Genomic DNA, 25,998 nt, shown 5'->3' with positions numbered 1-25,998 from the left:
AATTTTGTTAATTAATATTTTTAATTTTATTTTAATCTTTTGAGTACAAATGTATGTGATTTAGGGTTCTTATTTTATCAACTAGTAGTGACTCTCTAAATGAGAAATAAGTATGCTGTGATTTACCCTTATAAGTTTCCCTAATGCTCCACCTTGCTTTTTACTCCTTTAATTTTAATAACTCAGAGGGATGGTTACTAAATTGCAATGTGTAAGAAGTGGGATTTTTCACCTGCCTCCAGTCCCTTTGCAGAGTGAAGTAAAAATAACCCATAGAAGATATAAAGTAATAAAGAATTGTCCACATATGCTTTGACTGGTGTTATTCAGCTTACTATACATGTGTAATGCACTGGAGTCAATGTAAAGGTCTCAAGAAAAAAGTCTGTATTCTAGTAATTATTCTTCCAACATCTACTGAGATCTGAAATTGCCATTAAAAAAAAAAAAATGTAGAAAAAGGTATAGGTTTTTATCTGCCAAATGCCCTTTTGTTGTGAGAGAGGAGCTAGTAGTATCAGTTCTTCCAATTAATAGCTCATTCCCATTTTCTACTACCATTACCAGAATAATTGAAAAGTCACATTTGTATAGCTCGGTTCCTTCAATCTTATAATAATTTACTGTATTATTTGAGCCCTAACTAAGAATCAGGTACGTGTTATACTGGGCTAATTAGAGAAAACAATGAAAAAGATATTCCCTGCGCAGAGAGCACACAACAGAGTTACAGGGGCTAGTAGGCAGAAGAAACAAAGTGGGTTAGCGTGTTTGGAAGGGCAAGAGAATGCTTAGAAAAAGAAGTTAGTGATCATCTCTTTCCTAATGAATAAAATATCATAGTGACATCATCAGGGTATTGCGGCAGACAGAAGGCCCAAGAACAGAGGATGGTTTTCATAAATCTTGCAGGATATTTGTCTTTCTATAGAAAAGAGAATATGTAAATAATCATACAAGCACATGGCATGAAAATGGATTTATAGATATGTATGGAGAAGACCTGGAGAGCACAAAACCAAGATGTTGATGTTTTGCTGACTGGAAGGAGAAGATGGTCTCATATTCAGGCTTAGTGCTGGAAACTGAAAGGAACTTTTTTTCTTGTACTAGAGACAAATGAATGGATTTTTCTGTGAACTGTCTTTGGTGGATCATCACACTGAAATGTTCATTTTAAGGGCTCTCTTATGTTGTAAATCTTGGCATCTCTTCCTGCCTTCAACATGAGTAATCATTTCACATAGTAAAATGCCAATAAGAGGTAATTTGTTTTATTTCCCTAATATTTTGGATGGTAAACTGTGGGAATACAAGAAAAACTGTTCAGAGCAGAAGCTGTGGAGCAAGATAAACAGCATGAGAACCAAGGACACCTCTAGAAGAAGAAAGAATGTCTCACGGCTCTGAATGGATAAGCGCCTGTGTGAACGGTTGAAGAGTGTTTTGTAGAATGCTCTGTTGACATGTAAAGGTGGATGGGAAATTTGTAGGGATGGATGGGAAAGCTAGAAAAATGTGAAGGTAAATAAGTGATGTGAGAACTTGTAATAAACAATTTGGATCATTCACATCTGAGTCTGTGTATCAGATGCTGCAGTAAACCTCATCTTTGTTAGAAATGGTTTTGAGCTCATGTGTTCAAAATATTTTAGCCTTAAGATTCAGGACAGCCTGGTTCTTTATTCACAGAATCTGTGTGTCTTGCCAGACTAGAAGTTCTAGCTTCTAATGATGAAGGATGAGGGTTTCTGATTAAGAGGATTCACTTGTATCTGTGATTTTTATTGCCAAGTACACACTGGCTGATGTAAGAGTAGCTGTATGTAAGTTTAGCAGTTATATACACCACACTTTCACTTCCTTACTGTAGATGACTTCTTGCTTTACAAAGGTACAATGCATTTTGAGATCAACCAGTTATTTTGTTAATCAGTAGTTTCTAATTAAAAAAAAAAAAAAAAAAAAAAAAAAGCAGTGAAGCTCTTAGTTTAGATGCAATAATAAATCAAGCACAAAATAGGCTTTCCATGAGTCTTCAGTTATTGGAACCTCAGTGGGAAAAGATGCTTAAGGGACAGCACGGAAGTTCTTTTTTATTATACAACAATGTTTCTCAGATGAGTTCTCAGAAACGGGAACTCATGAAGCTCTATCATCAGATATCATCCACAATCTTGATGTTTCTCTGTTTTTTCCCTATGAGGCATAAATTAAGATTTTATCACTGAAATACTTTTAGATGAAGCTCTATATCATTGCCTTGCAGAGATGAAATAAATCTTGGCCATTTGGAGAAAAAAATCACGTTCATAAATAATATCAGTTTATCCGTATCTAACAATATAGGATCTAATTTGAACCGTTTAGTACCAGGTTGCAAATCTTTAGCAGCCTGTAAGTCAATTTTATTTTTTGCTGCAACGTAAATTACAGTGGTTTGATTTGTTTGGGCTCACATAAGCTGATAGTGAATAAAATCTATCTATTTTCATGACAATATAATTTTTAGATGTTTATTTTTGAAGGAAACAGAGTGCTCAATACTTCTTGATGCCAAGAACCTGTGCTCATGCACTGGCAACATCCCACAGTGGTATATTGCAGTGAAATTGTTTGAAAAGGGAACTGTGACCCCAGAAGTTCAGCTTTTGCAGCATGCTTAGGTGAAACAGACACTTTTCCCTCCCCTTTATTTACTGCACCTTTGCACCTTTTAGCAGAAGCCCGATTAAGTCAAAGGATTTGTACTCAAGGGCACGGGATAAGATGGCACAGAACTGATTGTAGTTTTGTGTCAGATTTTACAAGATGTAGGGAAAATGTTTCCTTTTTGCCTCACATCACAATTTGGAAACTGTTCTTTGGGAAATATTACCATTTGTTAGCAGGACCGTATTTTAAATTATTGGTAGGACACTGAGGATGTGATGAGGTGTAGGTATGAAACGCTTGCTTTCTGATATCTCTACATAAAAAAGAAAGAGAGCAAAAAAGAAGAAAGAAGTGAGGGCAAAGAGATGCCGACAGGAAAGTATAGGAATGTAATGGAGTGCAAGCCTTCTCATACTGTGGATGGACCTTAGCTTCACCTGGTCTGTTAGCCTGAAAAAGGTGCAAGACCTGTATAGGGTTCAGCACGTCATCCTGACTTCTAATAATGAAGAATTTTGTTCAGACTTTGGAATTAATTACTTCAGGAAGTCATGAAGGCAATTCTAAGACTCATGTTCTAGAGCTTAAGACTATCTTCGGTTATCAGAATGTGAGGTTTAGGATTTCTGAAATACATACAAAGTTTGAACTGTATAGTGAATCTTGATCTTAGCCCTACCGATTACTTGTGGCAGTGAGATTCACTGTGTAGTAAGTAATTGTGTGATGAAAAATTTCCTCTTACAAGTTTTAATCATAGTCACAGGCTTAGCTTTATAATTTGGTCTTTTCAGGTATGCCAGGCCTACCTCCTTTTGCTATAATAGCTGTACAATCTAAAAAACTATACTTTTTAATAAAACATAAGGGTACTTTCACACATTCACATTCTTCTACACAGCCGCTTTCTTGACAAAAAAAGGAGAACATGGAAAAAGGGAAATTTAAGAGCAAGAAATTTTATTTTAAAGAACAGAACTGAGAGATGCAATTATGTGTTGGCAAATGCTTCTACCTTTGAAGCAATATCAGTGGAAGCCCGAGGCAGACAAAGTTTAAGAACATTATAACCACAAACTTTCTTTTTAATAATACATGAAGTTGCCTTAATAAATCCTTATGGAAACTGTAGCAACAGTAGCTAATGACTGGTTTTAGTTAATGACCCATTAACATGTTAGCAAAGCAGCCACTAACTGTGATATTTGGAGAGAATCAGTTTCAAAGGGACGATTAATATTAAAATGTGATGATGATTTATTAACCAATAGATTTTTAAGGTATTACTTTCTACCTAGAGCAGTGGCAGTGTTGGTAAAGCAGTAATTTTGTGAGAGCTAATAATCTGTTTTGCTCCAATCAGGGAACAACAGAAAGAAATCACTGTTCCTCCTCAGGGATGTTATTGCTGAGGTAAGTTTCAGTCTTGGATGGATGGTGCTTTAAAACAACGTTGCTACTGTGGGTCTTAACGGGATGCCTAGAAATCTGAGTCACGCACAGGCAGCAGAAAGGAAGACCTACTTTTCCCTTAATTAGGTTGGGGAAAGGACCTTCCATTAAAGGAAGCCTGTATAACAAATGGCATAAATAAAAGTAGGCAGGAAACTACATCAGCTGGGATGTCTAAAACCACTAGTTTTATGTACTTACTTAAGAAATATTTTTTGTGCATGTGTCACAGGCCAAAACTTCCAGTTCTATAATTTTTACCTGTGCTCCTGAACAAAAGAAAACCACTTTCAGTTTGCATCTTTGAGGCCATGCCTGTTGTTGGAGTCAGTGCTATTCTGGCACAACTAAAACCTGTAACATGCTGTTAGTTATCTTTCTATGCATACTTCAAGTTCATGCCATACTTATATCTGCTTCTTGCTTTGCTTCCCCCTGGCAGAGGCAAATAAATCTATCCTGTGTTAAGGGGGGGTAGCTAACCAAATCTATCAGTACTTCTTGAGGAACAGGTTCAACATCTGGGGTGAGCCTTCATGAAATTGCTGTGTTTTGCACTTAAAATTTTATGTTATTCTACAAAATTTCAGAGTCAGTGATTGAGGTCTTCATCTTCATTGCATCTCAGAACTGAATGTTGTAAATCCTTAGGGAAACCTTTTCTTGAGTTGATGCACAACTGAAAGGCAAGCATATTCTTGGCACTTTCACTAGCAAGCTTTGCCTGCCTGAGCAGTCACCTGATTTCTGCAGGCGTCCTTCCTTCATTCCTTTCTTTAGAGTATCAGCTTGAGCCATGTCCCAGACCCCTGTGGCCTTTCTATCAGGAGATAGAACACTTTGCAAAAACTGAAACATTTTTCTCCCCCAACTCTGTAAATGAAAGCTGGAGACAGGAAATGCGTGTTGGAGGGTTACTACTAAGGCTTTGGATCCATGCATCTCACTTAAGAGTTCTTATGTTGTAGTTAGATCCCTTTCCTTTGTTAATAAGCAGCATTGTGTTAGGTTTCAAGTGCTCAGACATGTTTCTGAAGGGCACACAGTGGGTGAAATTACAATATCAGTTACACCACCGGAACCAAATAAGAAGCAACGTCCCTCACATCTATCATGGGGTGCCAGAAGATAAGGGCAAGCCAATAGGTACTTGCTTGCCTGGACATGCTTAGGCACAATAAAAAATTACAAAGTGGTCAGGCAATAGCCATTATAAGTCAGCTAGCACCCAGGCTGGTGTTCTGCCAGAAATGTTTTGGCCACTCAACTAAAGAGAGTATTCATCTGAGGTTGACTGGAGGCATTGTTTTCATTTGTGGTTTGTGTGTGTATATATGTGCATTTGTGTTTTTGAATACTTTGAATGCTTGGTAATCAGCTTGAGATGCCTACCTGCTGAGAGCTTTACTTCTGAAGCCACCTGACCATGGAAAAGTGAACCAGCTCATCTATAAGGTGCTACCAGGGCAGCCAGGGAAGATGGAGCTGAAACAGCCACACTTTGTCCATGCAGAGATGTGTTCTCTTGAGTAATCCAAAATACTTTCCACTTCTCTGCAAAACTTCGTACACTAACAGCACCACTGTGTAAAGATAACGATGACAAAGGCAGTCTCATTTATGAATCAATTACTCATCATCAATTTATTACTGAGCTTCTGTTAAGCGACATTTTCACATTGATTTTTTTTTCAGTTTGAATCCAGATGACATGAAACCATGGACCCCAACGAAGGGCTTCCCACAAGCAGCACTGTCTTGAGTTTTGTTTCTTTGAAGAGAAAGCAGATTTATGTGGGGTTACTGCCATGTCAAACAACATTAGTTCAGTCATGGTGTTTCTTTATTTGTACCACTGACTGTTCCCAGTCGTTGAGAATCACCGTAAAACACTGTGGATCTGCACTCAGTTGATATGGATAGTGTTTTATTTCAGGAGAATGAGGCCTGTCTTTTTTTTTTTCTTTTTTTTCTTTTTTTCTTTTTCTTAGGAAACATTTGTTTAAACATCTGCTCAAGAAGCTGTCTTCTGTCCGAAGAGCCTTGCCCTATTTCTTGAGCCTTTTTCTCTTTTCCAGCAATGAACAGTGGCAAGACACAGCTCTAATAACCCGAGGAGACCTCTGAGATGACAAAGGAAAATGGAGCCAGGGCATGCTTATATAGTCAAATCCGTACTTCAATTTATAGCAGTAATAGAACCTCAGCAGCTGTTCCTTGTGACAAAACAGCTAATGCTGCCGGGGCTGAGATAACCTTTACATGTCAGTGATGCCACTGCTCAAGACACTGGTTATTCTGGTTTCAGGCTGGAGTAAAGCCTTAAACTGAGCTGTGTATATCAGCAGAGATCAGCAGGTACAGTTGACAGTGGAGAATTTTTGTTTGGCTTTGGGGCTTTCTTTAGACCTCTTGGCCTGGTTAGGTATAGCTGATGTGGCCTTTTCTATTATTATTATTTTTTATTTAAGAAGTGCTAGCAAAAATCACTCTGCTGTTTTTTGGTATCACAGGGAATGATACGGCATAGTTGCTTACCTGCCCTGAGGCTCTGCTTGATGAGAATTCACAAGTCCGAAGCGATCCCTCCACTCCTCTTGTATGTTTAATGTGTATCTAAGGCAGCTAAGGAGCTGAGTTGCTTTTTTTCCTCTTTCTGTCTTTTTTTTCTTCTTCTTTTTCTTTTTTATTTTTTGAAAAGAGCAAGCAGTGCTACCTTAAGCTTACTTACAACATCTAGTTTCGATGTTCATCTAATCCAGCTCCGATGCTTCGAATGAACAATTTGGGTGGAACCTAAGTGATGCTGGGACTTGGATAAATGCCAACTTGCTGATCCTTTGTCTGATGAATACTGAAGAAAACAACTGGAAGACTTGGCAGGAATTACATCAGCATCCCTGATTGAGAGTGTGCACCTGCCACTTGCTGTTCAGGTCTATAACGCAGGTCTTTCTAAAATTCCACCTGCTCCTTTCGCATGTGTAGCTGTTGACAAGAGTGTGTTTTACTGTCTATGCAGATATTTTTTTCTTTGAATATGGGACAAAAGGGCTCAACGTGAAAACTCTTCGGAGCTTCAGCTGGCATGAGCATGAGGAGAGCCTGGCATGACTTGCCACGTGCTCACATTTAACTAGACCCAGATGCTATGGAAAGAGGGAGGAAGATGACAGCCTTGCACATGAGCATGGATGCTGAAAATATGCTCATCTGGGGATGGGAAGGGCCTTGTTAGTTTACTGAAATAGCTTCTGTTCCAGCTGGCCATAAGATCCAGATATTCCTATCCCTCTGAGGAGGATCTGAATCTAGGAACTATGGCAGAAGTGAGAAAGGGTTAGGGTTAGGGTTAGGAGGAACAACTGTAAGTAGACAACTAAAATGTATTTTAATGCACACAGACACTGGGAAGGAGTTAGCTTGGGATGGACTGTCTGTCCTTATCTACTATCTTCTTTCATTCCCTCTTCTCTATTCCCCACGTTTCCTTCTTTTAACATATGTAGATTCAGAATCATGAATACTTAAAATAACAGTATTACATACTGTTCATTCTGACTGAAGAGAAGGCTGAGGTAATTTTAGGTAATTACAGAGGGCAAAACTGATCCCCAGTTGCCTTTGGTAAGGTATTAAAATAACTTTCACATGAAGATAAGATCTTTCATAAGATCCTTCATAATTTTATCTCTTAGAACTATCTCTTTAACAATATATATAGAATCAGAGAGGTATATATAGTTATACTTGCATTTGTAATGACTTAGATATTTTCAGGAAGAGTGCTAGGAAAATGGTAGAACAACTCGAAAGCAAACTCAAGAGTATGATTTCATTAACTAAAATTGAAAATTATGTTTAAAAAAATCTCAAGGAATGGAAGAATCTCAATTGCCTAACTCAACAAACAAACAAACTCAAAAAAAACACAACCCAAAATGCATCAGCAGAATGCCACTGTAGGACTACATATGACTATGTTCACTCCTGGCTTTTTTTTTTTGTTCCAGAGCATACATGAAGACGCTCAAGTATTATGGATGGTAGTAATGTGAAAGCCCTGACTTGTTCCTGGTCTGTTAGTGATCTGGTGCACTTATGCTAACAAAAGTATCAGAACAGTATAGAGGAATTGTCCTTCCTCATGACAATATGTCACCACGTACACAACTGCTTAGAGCACTAACTTAATGGGAGATCCCCATTCTCTGCTTGCCTTGGAGAAAGAGTCCAACTCTTGCCTCAGAGGAAGATAAAGTTACAATAGCACTATATGAATCTTTTAAGTAGCCCTTGTCCTTGCTGTGTGAAGAGAGTATGGAAGAGCACTACTTTGAGAAAAAAATAATAGCAATGTTTCAGTCAGCACAGGCAAGTGAAGAAGATAGGGTAGCAAGGGCCAAGGTTTTGTTTAATATTTGTTAGAGAAGGATTTGAAGCCAAGTCTCTCACAACTGCTGGGTGTTGAACAGATGCAGAAGCCAATTGTGTCCACTTTGCATCTCCTGAGAGAGGATAGAATCAGGAATATGACTATCTGACATTTTTCTCCTCTGATGATTTGCCAAGCCATTTTGACAGCGCTAAGTCAAGAATAGAATATTTGTCTCACTATGAATCATTATTTCTTCTTCAGGAAAGCAAATATAAAATTCCAAGGAAATGTTTCTGGATAAAGGATTCCTGCTATCCATCTTATAAAAAGAAAATAGTACAGGTCTGTACAAAGCTTGCTGTTATTTTTGTATATTTATTTTATGCAAAAGGCAAGAGGAAGCCAAGTCCATGTTTAGAATCTTACAAATAATTAATTCAGTGTTTCTACAATTAGCCTTAATTTGAAAATTGAGTTGTTTTTTTCTTTTCCCCTTCTACTAATTCAAACACCCACTTTGTAAGTAATATCAAGAGTTAAATTTGTTTGCAAGGCTAGTAATACATTGTCACACATGGTCTTGTCTCATAGAATTCCACTTAATTTATTGCCAATGAACATAAACTTTCAGTAACTGATTTAGGCATTAAGAAACAAAGAAGACAATCAATTATACAAACATCTAGAGAAACACCTTTGTTCCCCTTCACAAAGTTCATCTTTACTTCAGACAAATATCTTCCCTCTTCCTAGTCCCTGCTCTTCTTGTTTTGCTTCACATTACCCTCAATCCCTTCAGTGATGTGACAGTGCAGGAGGCCAGGCTTAGTGTGAAATGATGGTTTTTTTTTTTTTTTTTTTTTTTTTTAATTTTCTTCTGTGATAGTTCCGGTTTCCTCCTCTTTTCTTTCATTGCTGCTTCCTTCTTATTCATTTCCTCTGCTGCGTCATGGATTTATCCATAGGCTGCATTCTCCCTGGGAGTGCTCTTTTCCTGGTGTGACTTACCCATCAACTTTCAAATACAGGCCTCCTCATGTGTCTCCCTTTGTGCATCGTCCTTCATTGTATTTTGTGTGTGTGCTGTCACAGAATCACAGAATCACAGAATTGCCAGGGTTGGAAGGGACCTCAAGGATCATGAATCTCCAACCCCCCTGCCACATGCAGGGCCACCAACCATTCCACCTAATGCTAGACCAGACTGCCCAGGGCCCCATCCAATCTGGCCTTGAACACCTCCAGGGACGGGGCATCCACAACTTCCCTGGGCAGCCTGTTCCAGTACCTCACCACTCTCTCCGTAAAGAACTTCCCCCTGATGGCCAACTAACAGCTCCCCTAACAGCTACTACCCCTTCTTAAACCTGAACAGCAGGACAGATATTCCACTCTGCACTGTGAGGCCTCACTTCCAGCACAAGATATGGTCTGAACACCACAATATAAGGCGGCCATAAGGCTGTCAGAGAGTGTCCAAAGGAGGGCTACAAAGATGGGGAAGGCTCTGAGGACCAGGTGTGTGAGGAGCGGTTGAGGCCCCTCGCTGTGCTCAGTGCAGAGGAGCTGAGGGGAGGCCTGATGGCGGCTGCAGCTCCTCACAGGGAGCGGAGGGGCAGCGCTGAGCTCTGCTCTGTGTGACAGCGACAGGGCCCGAGGGAACGGCATGGAGCTGTGTCAGGGGAGGGCAGATGGGGGTCAGGGAAGGGCTTGCACCACAGGGCGGTGGGCATGGAACGGGCTGCCAGAGTTCGGGAACCTTCAGGATCCGAGTCTGGAATCTGTCACCTAGATCTAAAGCCAAACAAGAGATGTTACTTGTCTAGAAGAAAATATGACATTCTGGAGAGCTCCAAACACACTCTGTCATTGACTTGTGTAAGTGGGAAATCAAGCTGTTCCACTCACCGAAAGATTTATGTCTCAGCAAGGATACTGCAGGTAAAGAAAGTCAATATTCAGGATCCTTCTTTTGAAAATACAATTTTATATGACTGAACAAACATCCTTAAAAACAAACACTTGTGCTACCAACAATCCAGTGTAATACTTTTACGCAGTGATCCCCACAGAGTTCCACCTATAACACCTCGATCACCACGAAGTACTCATTACCTGTGCACGTACAGTTGGCACCACTAATACCTTTATCTGTTACAGCAAAACGGGTTGCACTTTATTTTATTTTATTTTCGGTTCAAATGAGAGAGCTGCTTTAAGACGGCAGAGGGCAGGGAGCGAGCGGGGCTGGCTTTGCCACTGAAGGGGAGCAGGGGAGCTTAGCAGCGAGGAGAGCTCAGCAGAGGAGAGGAGAGCACAGCCGAGGAGAGCAGAGCAAAGCAGAGCAGAGGAGCGATGTGCCCGGCCGCCCGGCCGCCTGCCGCCGGGCCGACGGGCGCCGCGTGAGGAGCCGGCCGGCCGCGGGCTCGGGGCTGGGGGCTCGGGGCCGGCCGCCGCCGGGGATGCTCCCGTGCCGGCGCCGGAGGAGCCGCTCACCTGTGGCCCTGCCTGCGCGGCCCCGCGGGCGTCTCCCCGCGCCGAGGACGCACCTGGGCGCCGCGCCCCCGCCGCCCGCCCCCGCCGCCGGCCGCCTCTTCCCCCGCCCGAGAGCCGGGCGGCGAGCGTCGGCGGAGCCGCGGGGCTGCAGGCGGGGCTGAGCGCTCGCTGCGCGGACCGGCGGCCCCGCAGGCTGCCAGCAGCCCCCGGCCCAGGCGGCCGGACCCGGTGCGCGCTGCCTGGCGGCTCCGGCCCGGCCGTGGGCGCGGCGGGCGAGGGGGAGCGGCGGGGGCATGTGGATGTTGGCCGTCGCCTTGCTCCACAGCATCTCGCACGGTGAGCGCTGCCGGCACCGCGGGGCTCCCTCCGGTCGTCGTTCCGCCGCGGGGAGGGGAGCGGGCGGCGGGCTGGACGCGGAGCGCTGGGTGCGTGTGACCGCCGGGAGCGGGGCGAGAGCGCTCCGCCACCATTGATTTAGCGAGGTGACATTCCCAGCGGAGTGACGTCCCGTAGCTGAACCGGGCTGCTCCTAGCGGCGGAGTCACCTTCGCGGGGGGAGGCGTTCTGAAACAGCAGAAATAGCGAACTCTGTGCCGTTTGTCGCTCGGCAGAGGAAAGCGAGCTAACCTACGTGGATCTCAGAAGGTCTTCGTTTAACGCTGTCTGTGCTCTCCTGTGTTCTTAAAAAGGTTCTATCTAACGGCAGTATGCGCTATTTCTGGTGGGCTGCATCTAACGGTTTCCTATTAATCCTTATAAAAATACGTCTGCTAAGAAACCAAGTTTAGAAATAGCTTTTAAAAATATTTATCGCGTTTGCGTAAGTACATTTGCTAAAAGAAATAATTAGGCATGGAGGAAAATTCTGTTCCAGGGCTTAGAAGTTATTCACTCCTTGAGAATTCATTTCTTTACGATAACTGTTGAAGGCAAATGAGATCTCCCTCTCCTCCTTCCCCCCCCAACCTCCCCACCCTTCTATTTCCCCCTCTTCATCCCATTTAATCTTGTTTGGGTGAATTTGTTTCTTCTTTACGTGAGAAGTTTGTAGCATTTCAGCTGGATGTATAGATGAAGGCATTTTGCCATTTTCCCACAAAAGCTCTGCCAATACCTATCAGTCATAACCTGAAACAGCTGCTGATCACTTTTGAAAGTTCTACTGAGAGTGGAGGTTTGTGATCTGAATTCAGAGATGAAAACTTAGAAATCTGCCCTTATCGTGCTGGAGATATCCAATGAAGATTGCAGTGTGTTAATTAAGGTTGAGAAACAGATTTTGAATTAATGGCAAATGTTATTGTAGTGACTTTTTTTTCTTTGTAAGTATCGGCCAATAGAAAGCTCAAACTTCACGTGAAAAGAGAAGTTCATATTGTTGTAGTTTCCTCACTCTCTAACAGTTGTTTTCTTATTGTAATTTGAAAAAACTAAGCAAGAAACCATCGTTGAAATTTTAAACTTATACACTGGGATGTTTCAAACATACTGAACAGTGATTTTGAAAACTGAGTTACTATTATCAATTAACTCTTTGATTACCCTTAACCTAGGCATGAGTTCATGAAGTTTAGTGAGTCAGCCTTGAAACACACTGGCAGCAGTAACTGAAGTGGTGACTGGCAGACCAGGAAAGACCGAAATAGTAAGAGTAAGAAGTCATTCTCTCAACACTGCTGTGTAAGAGAGGCAGGAGATGTTATGCAAGATGTGTGCACCTTTTCAAGTCTTCTAGCTTACTGTTCAGCTGAAAAATGCTTAGAGCTCATTGTGTTCTGGTTCTATCATTTCAAAGAGAGAGATACTAAAAACAGGCAGGATTCAGATATATGTAACAGGAGCAGGAAGATATTGTGTGAGAGGAATTCAAGGTTGGGAGAAAATAGTATTCTTAAGGAAGAGATGAATTGGCAAGGGCATGATAACAATGCATGTACATGAATGTATAAAGTGGGCATCAGGAAATCGGGAGATAAACATTGCTGTTCTGTGCCTTGTGTCAAACAATGAAGTCCACCCCATCAGATGACTGCATTCTACACTGCTGCTTCTCTATCTCAAATTGTGGGGTGCCAGGTGGGGATTTTGTATTTATTTACTGAAACTTTGGGAGGAAAAGCTTTTTCAGCTATTGTCTGCTAACCCTCAGTCCTTTCCAGGCAAGGTAGGCAAACTCTTTTTCTTTCTTTCTTTCTTTTTTTTTTTTTCTTTTTTTTTTTCCCCTACTGCAAAGGTGATATTTATGCTGTTTACTTAGTAGCAGTGATTTTATAAACAATCTCAGAGGAAAAACCCAGCTGTGGTAACTGTTGGTAAATGTATTTCTGTACACCCATATCTAAAAATAAGCAGTGGTGGTGAAGAGGCCATTGCTGACAGGTGGATGCACTTAAAGCAACAAAACCACTCAAGGAAAGCTAGGCAAAAGTAACATGGCATCAATGCGACTTGTACCGTTTTTCATCACTGTGAAGAAAAATCAGTGATTTTGTCACAGAATCTATGAGAGGCTCTGAGAAATGGGAAATGCTGTCCAACCCTCTCTCCCCAAAGCAGAATTACAACTGCAGGTTGCTTGGGACTGTGTCCCATCTGGCTTTCAACATCTGTGAGACGGAAGGCTTCACAGCTTCTCTAGCACTTGATTTGGTGGTTGGCAACCCTGCTCATGTTGGGGGGGGGATGACGACGACGATGACACTGCAATCTGATAATATGATTCCTTCCAACCCAAACCATTATGTGATTCTCTGGGAAATCTGCTACAGTGTTAGATGTCCATCAGTGGTTTTTGTTCTGTTTTTAAGAAAACCAAACCCAAAGCTCTTGTGTTTAGATGGAGTTTCTTGTTTTCTCTTTGTGTCTGTTGCCTTTTGGTTGCTCACTGAATGCTACTGAGAAGAGTCTGGCTGCATCTTCTTTACACCCTCCCATCATTACATGTTCATAAGATTGCCACCAGAGTCTGTTCTTCTCCAGGCTGAACTGTTCCAGATCTCTTTGACCTCTCTTCATACTTTTGACTGTTAAATCCCTTGACCATCTTTGTGGCCCTTCACTCAGCTCTCTTCACTATCTCTCTCTTTGTTAAATGGAAGAGCCCAGAACTTGTACACAGTGTTACAGTTGTGATGTTGCCAGTGATTATATGATAATTGTGATTTTTTTTTTTTCTCCTCCTCTGATAGCGGTCCAATGTCTGGGACTTTAAAATTTTACTTTACAGGGTAGCACTTCAGTGGACAGGATGCCCCATGCCTTCTCTGTCTCATGCTGCTTTCCTCTAGTGCTGAAGACCTTTATAGCAGTGCATTATCAAGCTTCTGTCATGAAGTAAGTGGAGTTGCTTTCACTCTTCAACCAGTTTCTGCTTGTTTGCCAGATGGCCACACTTTGGATGCAGCCCAGGACATGGTTGGCATTCTGGGCTGCGAGGGTACATTGCTGGCTTATGTCTGGCTTCCCATCCATCAGTACCCCCAGGTCTTTTCTGGCTGAGTTCTTTCATCCCTCAGCTTGTATTGATAATGAGGGTTGCCTCAACCCAGGTGCAAGATCTTGCATTTAGATTTGTTGAACCTCATGAGGTTCACCTGGGCCCACTGCTCAAACCTGTTTAGGTCTCTCTGATTGGCATCCCATCCATCTGGTGTGTTGACTGCACCCCACAGCTTGGTGTCATCACTGAACTTGTTGAGGGTGCACTCTACCCCACTGTCAGTTTCACTGATGAAGATATTAAAGAGTATCGGCCCCAGCACTGCCCCCTGGGGAACAGTGTCATTGATCACCATCCAGACATTGAGCCATTGACCACCACTCTCTGGGCTCAGTCCTGCAGTCAGTTCTTCATTCATTGAACAGTCTATCCATCAAATCCCCATCTTTCCAATTTGGAGAGAAGGATTTTGTGGGCTACCATGTCAAAGGCCTTACTGAAGTCACATTTTTGCTCTTGTATAAGAATTTCCTGCCCAAAAGGCAAGATCTATGTCAGACTTCTTTAAATCCCTCTTATGGGCTACTATTACTTCAAATCTCAGCAGAGCTTTTCTGCTTTGGTCACTGCTCATCTTGCCTGATTTAAGACATCAGTGGTGTGAATGACTTCAGCTGCATTCCATAGTTAATAGAGAGAGACAGACACACAAAAACTGCATGTGTACGCTTTCTTACATTGGACAACCACTGTAAAATGAGAGAAGTAATCTTAAATGTGCATACTCCTCTGTTTAGACTATTTCATTGAACCTAGGCAAGTGTCTGAGATAGATCTGAACTTGAAAGGTATGAAGAAGGTCTGGTTTTTTTTGCCTTATCTGGAAACATTTTCCGTTAGTGAAACTTATGTCTAGCATTCAAAAATAGTGTAAATGCAGTTTCCTCTATAGATCTTGTTTTCTTGTTCTATACACGTAAGCAATGATAGGCTTAGAACATGTATTGTTGAGTCAAAATATTTGTACAGTGGTGTGTAAGCACATAGTTTCTTAGTGGCTGTCACAAAATTATGGAATCGCTTGAGTTGGAAGGGACCCTTAAAAAGACCATTTGGTCCAACTCCCCTGTAGTGAACAGGGTAACCTACAGCTACATCAGGTTGCTCAGAGTCCCATTTAGCCTGACCTCAAATGTCTCCAGGAATGGGTCATACACCAATATGTATAATAATGTCATAGAATGCATAAAGCATGGACAGGCATAAAAGAGTTAACAAACAGGAAGGATCTCAGTTCTTGTGATTACAGCTGGAAACAGCCAGGGAAGAGGCACAGGCTTTGCATCTGGAATGTGTTTGCAGAATTGGTAGAGTTGTGAAGAACTGGCTTACCAGTGGATCATCCTTGTTGAGCGAGACCTGGGATCCCTAAGAAACATATCCCTGTGGATGTTTCTGCACTATGTGTGGTCTGGCTCCATGAGCTGTTGGGATTCTTTATTCTTCTGTTTTCCATCTCCTCTCTTAGATTGTCTCTCTTCACCAGAATACCTCCTGCCTAAAGCTTTCATGAAGACCTCCTCTGACACCATGTTATTAAATGTCTATGACCTGACAGAGAGTAGTCTTTGTCATCAAATGGAAACAAGAACTTTTTATTGAGGGGGGGAAAGACAGAAAGCTATTCAAAGGCTGAGCTCCACTCGTCATATAGAAAGTCTGTATGGTGTGAAGAGAAAAAATCTTCCATATGTTGTGTGCCTTTCTCTTGAAGGCAAATGATGGCATATCAGAAGGAACATCACCAACACAGATGTGTGAATGGGGAAAGTCTGGTTTTACTTTGTGCTCCTTACTCATGGCGCAGGCCATCTGGAGAACCTGTGGCAGTCTGCTTTTGTTCTTGCTGTATAATCTATGATAATAAGTTGGCAAAGAAAGTGTTCTTCACAGCCTTCCCTGATGCAACCTTCTCAAAGAGCAGCCCAGAACCTTTGATGCAAGAAACGCTTGGGCAAACCCTTTTGTGACATCCACACCAATAACTCAATGGAAGCAGGAAGAAAAGCAGATGGAAGGGCTACCATTGCCCCACATGACCAAATGCAATTTATATCTTGTTTCCTTTCCTCATTTTAACACCCTCCCCCAGCAGGCTGTTGCTTGGCAACCCTGCCTCCTTGCTCTACAGCTGCTCTGCATCTCTTCTCCCCCTGGCCTTCGGTCGCCTGGGCTGGGAGGAGGCATGTACAGTGGTTTGTGAGCAGAGATGCTGCCTCTTTGTCAATACTTGGGTAGGAGCCACATAAGGAAGTTGGGAGAGCATAGCATTTTCTGAGGCATGGAAAGCTCTGCTCTTCCTGTTTCCTTCTGTGTGCTGACTTTGTCCAGAAGGGTATTGGCTCCCAATAATTTCATTCTTCTTTTGTTTGTGCTTACTATTCTGTGTAAGCCAGTGGCATCTGGGGCAGGTAAGAGAGGGCAATATTAGGTTCAGGGCCAGAGGTGGCCTTCTTCTCACATAGTCACAGTCCTTCACGCATTGCATGGTAATTTTATTAGTAGTAAAATCAGATCTGTAGGGAGATTAAACTATTGTGTTTTTTTGTCGTTGTTTTTCAAAAAGGCCTTATGGAAGTTGCATTACTTATATTTTCCTTCTCCCCGTTCCCTCCTCCATTTTTTTTTTAATAAGAAGCATCTCTGTATGCATACATGCCCATATTTAAACTCAGAGTAGTCCTATATTTCTTGGAAAATGCTGTGACTCCTAATCCAAGTAATCAGGAATCAGATTTGAAGGTGAAATAGCACTCTTGACTCAGCCATTTCATGCCGGAACATTATGATATGTACTGTATGGCATAGCTATGCCTATGATTTCAATATATGCAATTCATTTCATCATATCTTGGCACTAAAATCATTTCCTGCTTTGATCTTTAATGTCTTTTTGTTATACATACATCAGGAACACAAAGGGTTTAACTTCAGTTCATCTTCAGACTTTTAAATGGCTATCAGCAGTGCCACATTGCTTGTATGTCATGTTAGACTACTTTCCCTTATGAGAACCAATTAGTACCAAAAGAAGCCTTTCTGCTCTTCTACAAGCCTGTTTTTTCACCCTAGACTGTTGTTTTCTGATATCTTGCATACTGTGTCCCTGGCTTTTATCTATAGCAATCTTACATGTCCCTTATATCCCTTACCCCAGTCCTTTCTATCATAGGAACAAACTGGTCTGTATGAATATATAAATATTAAATAATTTTTTCCTAGCTTCCCCCCCCTCTCTGTAAGAGAAAATTATTTTGGCTGTCAATTCTTTAAATGAGTAAAAATCTTACCTTTCTGATTGTTTGTAAGCTGGAATGCAAAAAGAATTGTAGAAAGAAAAAAAAAAAATTAATCATTGCCCTGTGTATTGATGTTGTTTTAAATAGAAAAGTCTGGTATCCTCTCAAGAAAACATGAATCACACATGCTGTGTTAAAATCCTTCCCACAGACTGGATTTTTCCATGCCTTGCCATAGCATGGTTTTCTAAGAAATATCTGTCAGGTCCTCTTCTCCTTCTCTCTAATGTTTAGATCAGTTTCAGTTTGAAAAACATAATTATGTTATTGCATCTGTGTGCGTATGAATGTTCACCTGAGCAGAGAGGCTAACTCTTTTCCAGGTTCCTGAAGGCAATGGAAAATAAATAGGCATCTGAAAATTCAAATATCCAGAGAAAATTCTTTATTTTCCCCACCGATTCTGTGTTCATAGCACCACTTTAGGGGTTGGCTTGCTTGTTCACATCTTCCAAATGTTGCTTGAACCCTAGGAATGAGCTGCAGGAGAAATGAGTAACTGCAGGCACAAAAAAAAAAAAAAAAAAAAAAAAGCTTTTTTTTTTGTGTTTTTGAGCTTAGTATGTAGAAATGGTCTACAATGTTTGTGAGCAGCTGCATACCAAGACTGAATGGTTAATTGTGTGCATGCTGTAAGGACAGGTCAGGCGAGAGAGCACATTTTTGCCAGTTAACTGTACTCTTGCATGTTATCAGTTTAGAGTTGTCAGTGGCTTCTCATGAAACCTAGGAAGCAAACTGTACTTACCCCTAATGTTTTAAGGGGTGGACTAGATAGCATGTGTTACTACTGGTGCCTCTCCAAAAAAATGGGTATGAATGTTCAGATTTCTTGGCCATCTTGAGTATCCCTAGCTTCATAGTAATAAACAACATTTCAGTGAGTATTTTCATAATATCACTTAAAGAAATAAAAAATGCTTTTAAATTCTTAGGAGTCTCAAGGAAAATATTTAATTTTTGCTGCTTGTTCTGATAAAAATGGCTGACCGTGAGCTTATACTATAAGCATTAAGCTTGGTAGCCAGTGAACATCAGAAGGTTTAGCAATTGGTTTTGACAAGCATTCAACATTTATCTGAATCTTACTAGTATCAAATCGGGCATGAAGTCTTGTGAGGAAAACCTGTTCCCACAAGGCTTTTGATTCTCCTACTTGCAGACTGATGGAAATGACTGAAAGGGTTACCCACCCTTGCTTTTCTTCTCCTCTTAACCCCTCGTCCCTTTACCACTCTTTGATTGCATCTTACTTCATAATGATTCTAGTAACAAAGATCTGAATCACCAGAAAATTTGTAGAAGAGCTGTACAAGCTTGCATTCAGCTTTAGAATAGATCTGATTTAGAAACAAGCTGAGAGCTGAATGCTTTGGAGTGGTATTCATGAGGGCTGCTCCGAAAGTAATGCCTCCTATTTTTATGATGTTGGCCCATGACATCTGAGGTGGGTGTTGTGGTAGAGGTTGAACCTTTCTGCCAGTATCCCATTACATTTTGTTGCCGTGTGACAGATGGCAACAGAGGAGCAGTCTGACACAGTAGCATCCGACATATAAGTGCAAATGAAGCAAAGGTGTGAATTCCTTCATGCGGAAAAAATGGCACCCATTGGCATTCATCAGTGCTTGTTGAATGCTGATGCAGACAAAACAGTGGAGCACAGTGAGGTGTGGGTGGTTCAGTCAGCAGTTTGAAAGGCAAGTATAAAAGTTTGTATAAAAGTCTTTGTCAGGACCTGTTGAACAAATATGTGTCTGATGGTGATAGGTTCCTGGGTCATATCACTACCAGTGATGAGATGTGGTATCACTACTATGGTCCATTGACAGAACAGCAGTCCATGGTATAGTGACATGTGAATTCCTTGTGGAAAAAGTTCACGATGTAGCCTTTGGTGAGTGAAGTGATGTGCGCAGTCTTTTGGAATATGAAAGGGGTGATCCTTCTGGATATCCTGGAATCACAACAATCCACAAAATCTAATGACTATAATGCGACACTTACTGAGCTGAAGGCTCAAACTTCCAGAGTCAGGGCAGAGAAGATAACATTTCTCTTGTAACTTGATAATGCCAGGCCCGGTACCAGTTTGAAAACTGCAGAGAACGTTGTCAGCCTTGGCTGGACTGTCTTACTACACCCACTATATAGTCCAGATTTGGCTTCTTCTGAGAAGACCTTGATCTGTTTGGTGTGATAAAAGATGCACTGTGTAGCTAGCGGTGCTGACTATATTGAAAAATAGTGTTTAATATCTGAGAATTTACTCTATTTAATAGTGCTATTGTGTTTTTTGTATCTGTTGTAGTTTCCATGGAAATGAACAGGAGGCATTACTTTCAGCTCAACCTGTGTATTTTGGACAAATATTCACAAATCCTTTACATAGCTCCTCTTCACATGCTTTCATTAAAAGGGGAAAAATAATTGCTTACTAAAATGTTCTGGGCTTTGTTTCTTTATTATTGCCATCTGATGGTGATATGTTTCTGCTCTGTTTTTTATTTGTTTGTTTGTTTTTAAGCTAACTGGGACTACAGCTCCCTTTTCAGTAGAAATAAACTGGAAAAGATGTTATTGAAATTCAAATGTATTAAATTTAACTAAATTTAATAAAGTTGGTTTACTTGGATGACAGCCCCTATCAGTTATCTTTACCTGGTCTACAAAATAGCGACCGATATTCTTTCTGGTAACTATGCTAGAAGGATGTGGTCAAGAAGACTACAGTCAAAGAAAGGCATCATAGATGAGGAGACACAGAATGATTTAGAAACTGCGGGGTGGGTGTGCCAGCATGTCATCTCTTCTGGAAGCTGGAGTCAACCAGTCATTTAGTATCTTTTTTCATGCATGTTCAATATCTTCTTTTCTTTTTTTCCCCCCAGGTCTTCTGACTGAGAACTTCCTCTCTCATCATGCTTTCCCTTCACTTCTTCTGTCCCTTCACTTCTCTCATCCCTCAGGTACTTCTTAAACTATTTTCAAAGCTGAAGTTGCAGATCAGTTTGTACGTCCTGAGTGACAATGAGGGGATCTGTTTTGATAGTTGAATGCTTCAATGGCAGACTGAGGTCCCTAAAGCCCAAAGTCTATGAAACCATCCATGATCTGAATAGAACCAATTACTGCTGCTGCTCCTGCACCGTCTCTCCTTAGAATATTCCTCTGTTGTAAAAATCCAAATCAATAAGGATTTATTGTATACAGGTCATTTTATATCTTTTCTTTGAAAAATGAATTTTCCTGGAAGACTAAATACAGAAGTTATGATCTTGATATTTCTTCTTCCAGTGTTGAAATATGAAATATTCATCTCCTTGGGGAAAAAAACCTACCACCACCAACAAAAAAAAAACAACCCACGCATAAAATTCCATCTTAAAACAAGAAAATATTTTCTTACTGTAGGGGTAATTAAACACTGGAACAGGTTAACCTGTGGAGTCTCCTATGTTGGTTATATTCAGAAGCCATGGTCCTGGCCAAACTTGCTCATGGTGGCCCTGCTTGAGCAGGGGGTTGGATCAAGTGACATCCAGAGACTGTGATCATTTCTTTTGTATCCTCTTGCTAAATACGAGAGCATGATGTATATACATTCCAAAACTGGTTTGCAGATCTTGCCATTTAGCACTTTTCAGGTTAACTTAACTGAAAGTTAATGGCTGGGCTGGTTAACATCAGAATGATCGTGCTAATGGTATTTCTCTAAATATTTATGTTGATGGCTGAGAACACAGCACATCTTGAATGTATATGGCCAGAACTATTTGAAAGTATGTTGATGTTCTGGATGCTCCTTTGGAACTAGATGGCTCAGATGCACTGTTTTGTTTTGTTTTGAGGTCCTAATATAGCAGTCTTCTGCTTGTGCTTTCTGCATTATAATGTTAAGTGTTCAAGTTACATTTGGCTGGTGTAGACTTCTCACATGTCTTTGTTAACATCAAGAGGTCATCTTCAAAGAGTCTGTGTGGTAGCTGCAGAAAGCTTGAAAGTAAGGATGATCAACTTGATTCAGTCAACCAGTAGAAGAACTAAAGCTAGTTTAAGAGCTTAATTTAAGGCTGATGTAAGATTTTTTGGTCCTTAATCGCAGTTACAGCTGTAATTGCATGGGATTATTATTATTTTCCCAGAGAAGATATAATTACGTGCAAATTCTAAATGAGTTATCTTGCTGGAAAATTATTTGAATTTGTTTTAGGAAGAACTCAGTAATTTCCATCCACCTAATCTGGATCATATCGCTCGTTTTATTCAGATAGAAAACTATACAAAGGATTCTCTTGAGTTGATGACCCTGAGTAACCCTGTTTGCAATTGAAGCTGGGTCATCAGACTTGAAAGATGGTATTCTGACTGACTGCATGTACTCTGAGTGGAAGTTATCATATAGTCCCATTTCTCCACTTGGACAGATTGCTTGAATTTGTTTTGTTTTCAGTCAAGTTATCTGCTGAGCAGCAGAACTAGTGAACCCTGCTTTCATGCCATAGTGTGTCCAGCCTTCCCTTCCTTAAATCTAGCTCAGAGCAACATATGAATATACTGTGTATTTGGCTGGTGGTTTAAAAAAAAAGAAAAAAAAGGTCCTATAGCCACTGAAAGTTGGTTCCTTGCCTTTCAGAAGCACGAAAGAACCAATTAGGCTTTCCTTGTCTGCTGTTAGTGCTTTAAATATCTTGAAACTTAATGAAATTCACTTGAGAATTCCTGAAATGAAACTGAAGTTTATCAAAGGCTTCCAGAGCTAGGCAGATGAGTAAAGGAGGTAGAAAGGTATAAGAAGGTATGTTTATTCTACGTGGTATAACATTGCATCTCTTAAGCCCAAAGCTTGTTGGGCTTCAAAATGGAAAACAAAGCAATTCTGAAAGAGCTGCATGAACTTCTCCAAAATACTCTCAGATGAATACTTAGGCATTTCTCCTTCTCACTAGCTCTCTTCTAAGCAAAGAGATTAAAATAATTGTCATTTTTAACAGAACGTCACTTCTGGTAAAAGTAAACATCCTCTTTTTTTTTTATTTTATTTCCTCCTTCTCTCAATTTGTACTTTATTTTTCTTTCATTTTTATGTATTTATTTAATATTCTCCTAGCAGCATCAGCTATTCTCTCTCACTCAATGACTTTTCTGGTTACATTTTTGCCTTGAGGGCAACTATGAGCAGCTTTCCATGCCTGGTGATGGTCTCATCTCTCTGACTTTGGGGCTTCAGTGCCTTCTGGCTGACATCCCAGTCAAAATGTGGTGCAGGGCACATCCGTGATGGAACTCGCCATGTTTCAGTTATGACTTTGGTTTTCTCAGGAATTAGAATGAAGGGGATTTGGGGCTTTGCAAGGGCATTTTGGTCAGTTCTATTATGTCTTTAGAAATGGCTCCAGACTGATTTTTCCTTCCTATCAGGCTGTCTTGCTGAGCTCTCTGCTTATGTTCACCAACGCGTTATGGAGGGGCATCCATTCTTGAGTTGCATTGTGGAGAAATAAGATTGAATGTTGTAAGGATGGCTACCTCTGCTTCTACATAATGTTTGTTTGTTTATGTATTTTTAAATTAATGATGTTGAGGGTTGGACTCCATGATCTCTAGAGGTCCGTTACCAACCCCTACAATATGGTGATGTCCTATAAAGATCCCTGACTGGGAGGTTATCCTCCTTGGTACAGCATGGAGGTTCTGTGGGTTGAGATGCTTTAGAGCTTTACTGTGTTTGCTTTTCATCTTATAGCTTTATCTCAGAGTAGCCCTAACGCTGTTATGTATTTCAGTATATTGATCTATTTTTTTTTTTCCAGCTGTCTTCATTTAATATATTTCCCCCTCCCTCCCCCCCCTTTTTTTTTTCCCCCTTATCCTTGTTAGACCAGCCTTTACATTGTGAAAGAAAGAATAGATGCAGAAAATGCTTTGGGTAGAGAAAGAGTAAATTACAGTCTCTCTACAGGGGGGAAGAATTTGTTACCACAGAAAAAGAAACACATGAATGGCTGAACTGTATCAGGAGCTGTGTAAGCAGTGGGCAATGTCGATGTTTTTCCCCCTTTCGGTTTTGCAGACTCCCAGTCCATCCCCGGCTGTGTTCGCCTGTCAGGGCTGTGACCTTCCAGAAGGGCCCCCTCCTCCGGTCCCCCCACCCGACGTGTCACCACATTAGTCACATACAACTCAGCTGATGCCAAACGGCCGCAGTTCAGCCAACTATTGAAAGGCAGGATCTTCCGCTGCGTTCTTCTATTGGTCTTGGTTTTTTTTTTTTCCACCGCGGAGACTTGGTGCTGCTTTAAGACTGCAGAGGGCAGGGAGCGAGCGGGGCTGGCTTTGCCACTGAAGGGGAGCAGGGGAGCTTAGCAGCGAGGAGAGCTCAGCAGAGGAGAGGAGAGCACAGCCGAGGAGAGCAGAGCAAAGCAGAGCAGAGGAGCGATGTGCCCGGCCGCCCGGCCGCCTGCCGCCGGGCCGACGGGCGCCGCGTGAGGAGCCGGCCGGCCGCGGGCTCGGGGCTGGGGGCTCGGGGCCGGCCGCCGCCGGGGATGCTCCCGTGCCGGCGCCGGAGGAGCCGCTCACCTGTGGCCCTGCCTGCGCGGCCCCGCGGGCGTCTCCCCGCGCCGAGGACGCACCTGGGCGCCGCGCCCCCGCCGCCCGCCCCCGCCGCCGGCCGCCTCTTCCCCCGCCCGAGAGCCGGGCGGCGAGCGTCGGCGGAGCCGCGGGGCTGCAGGCGGGGCTGAGCGCTCGCTGCGCGGACCGGCGGCCCCGCAGGCTGCCAGCAGCCCCCGGCCCAGGCGGCCGGACCCGGTGCGCGCTGCCTGGCGGCTCCGGCCCGGCCGTGGGCGCGGCGGGCGAGGGGGAGCGGCGGGGGCATGTGGATGTTGGCCGTCGCCTTGCTCCACAGCATCTCGCACGGTGAGCGCTGCCGGCACCGCGGGGCTCCCTGCCTTCCTGGCGGCCGGGGAGGGGAGCGGGTCGCGGTTACGCCTTTTGTGCTGTCCGTGCCGGCGGGAGGAGGGCGAAGCCGCGCGGCGGTCATTGAAAGTCGCTCACCTCGCGGAGGGGCAGCCCCGAGCCGACCCGCGCTGCCGCGCTGCCTCCTGCGGCACGAACCGGGGCTGCCGGGCGGGGACGGAGCGCTCGGGCTGCCCTTCCTCCTGGAAAAGTGCGGAATTTCGCTAAGTGCCGCGTCAGTCCGTCCGAGTGCGCGGAGACCGGTGGGAGGAATCGCATCCTGAGCGTTCGCACCGAGACATTTCTGCCTTTGACGTTCGGTGTTTCGTCCTCCCATGCTTTCGCCTGACCGTTTCTTTTTCTTCTTTATTTAAATTTAAGACTTCTGAATGATTTCCTTTTCAACATTTCGCTACTTGCTCAGTGGTAGTTTTTTGTTTTTTTTTTCCCCTTGCTCACTTATGTAAAAATATGCACGGCTAAGCATGACATCATCTGCAAATGTTGAAGAGAGTCAATTACAAAGTTAGCGAGGGGAAATTGGAAGGGAGACGTAAGAAGGGTAAACCTGACCTGTTTATTTTCTCTTCGTTCTGCAGGCTGCTTAACAAACATTTTATGTAGCTCCTGGGTTTTGTCTTTTAAATAGCGGGTGGGGGTCTTTTGGGATGCTTGGATATGTGTGTTTGAAAGCTGTTGTGGGAAAATGTGTTTAAATTGCATAACTTTTATTAAGGTATATATTAGCAGTGCAGTTTTAGGGATAGAAAACCAGTTATGTCATAGTGCGTGATTCCATTCCAATGCCTACTTCTCAGATTTGAGCGCATAGCATTGCCTGCAACACATAACATCCTGACAGTTAAAACAGAAAGATTAAACACACCGTTTCCAAATAAGGGAAAGCAGGTGCGAGGGGAAAATGTTTCTTGTATTGAATGGATGGGAGAGAAGCACAGGGCAAAAGTATAAGGTTATCCTGGAAGATACGAATAATTGAGCCTGTGGCAGAAGGTGAGGAATGGATGGTGGCTGAGGGTGCCTTCACATCTCCTTAAGTATACGCTGGATGAGAAAATGCATTGACAGGCATGGCCAGTCCAGCGCAGCTAGCTGGATAGGTCATAAATCAGGAGGTGAATCTTAAGCATGTGTTTGCGGCTATCTTAAAATATTCTCATGTTCTGAGTACTGCTGAATGCAAAATGATTGAAAATCCCCACATTTTAAGCTTTAATGTCTTTTTTTTTTTTTTTGGCATTTCA

General features: G+C 42.4%; 1 protein-coding gene across 2 annotated transcripts in view; it reads left to right on the top strand.

Moving 5' to 3' along the window:
* Positions 1 to 11,218: 11,218 nt before the first annotated feature.
* DSCAM (DS cell adhesion molecule) overlaps positions 11,219 to 25,998 on the top strand; it is a 460,003-nt gene continuing 445,223 nt past the window's right edge. Inside the window, exons 1-2 of one of the 2 annotated variants that reach the window (XM_090122754.1) lie at positions 11,219 to 11,317; positions 20,671 to 20,748. In XM_090122754.1, the coding sequence (XP_089978880.1) occupies positions 11,275 to 11,317; positions 20,671 to 20,748 (121 nt within the window). In that variant the 5' untranslated portion in view covers positions 11,219 to 11,274. Of the gene's footprint in view, positions 11,318 to 20,670; positions 20,749 to 24,568; positions 24,695 to 25,998 lie in introns of those variants that run through there. The other variant, XM_031612462.2, reaches the window with a different exon arrangement.

This window comes from Phasianus colchicus, chromosome 1, assembly GCF_987193195.1.
Source record: "Phasianus colchicus chromosome 1, bPhaCol1.hap1.1, whole genome shotgun sequence".
Taxonomy (NCBI): domain Eukaryota; kingdom Metazoa; phylum Chordata; class Aves; order Galliformes; family Phasianidae; genus Phasianus; species Phasianus colchicus.
This window is presented reverse-complemented; position numbering and strand designations above follow the sequence as displayed.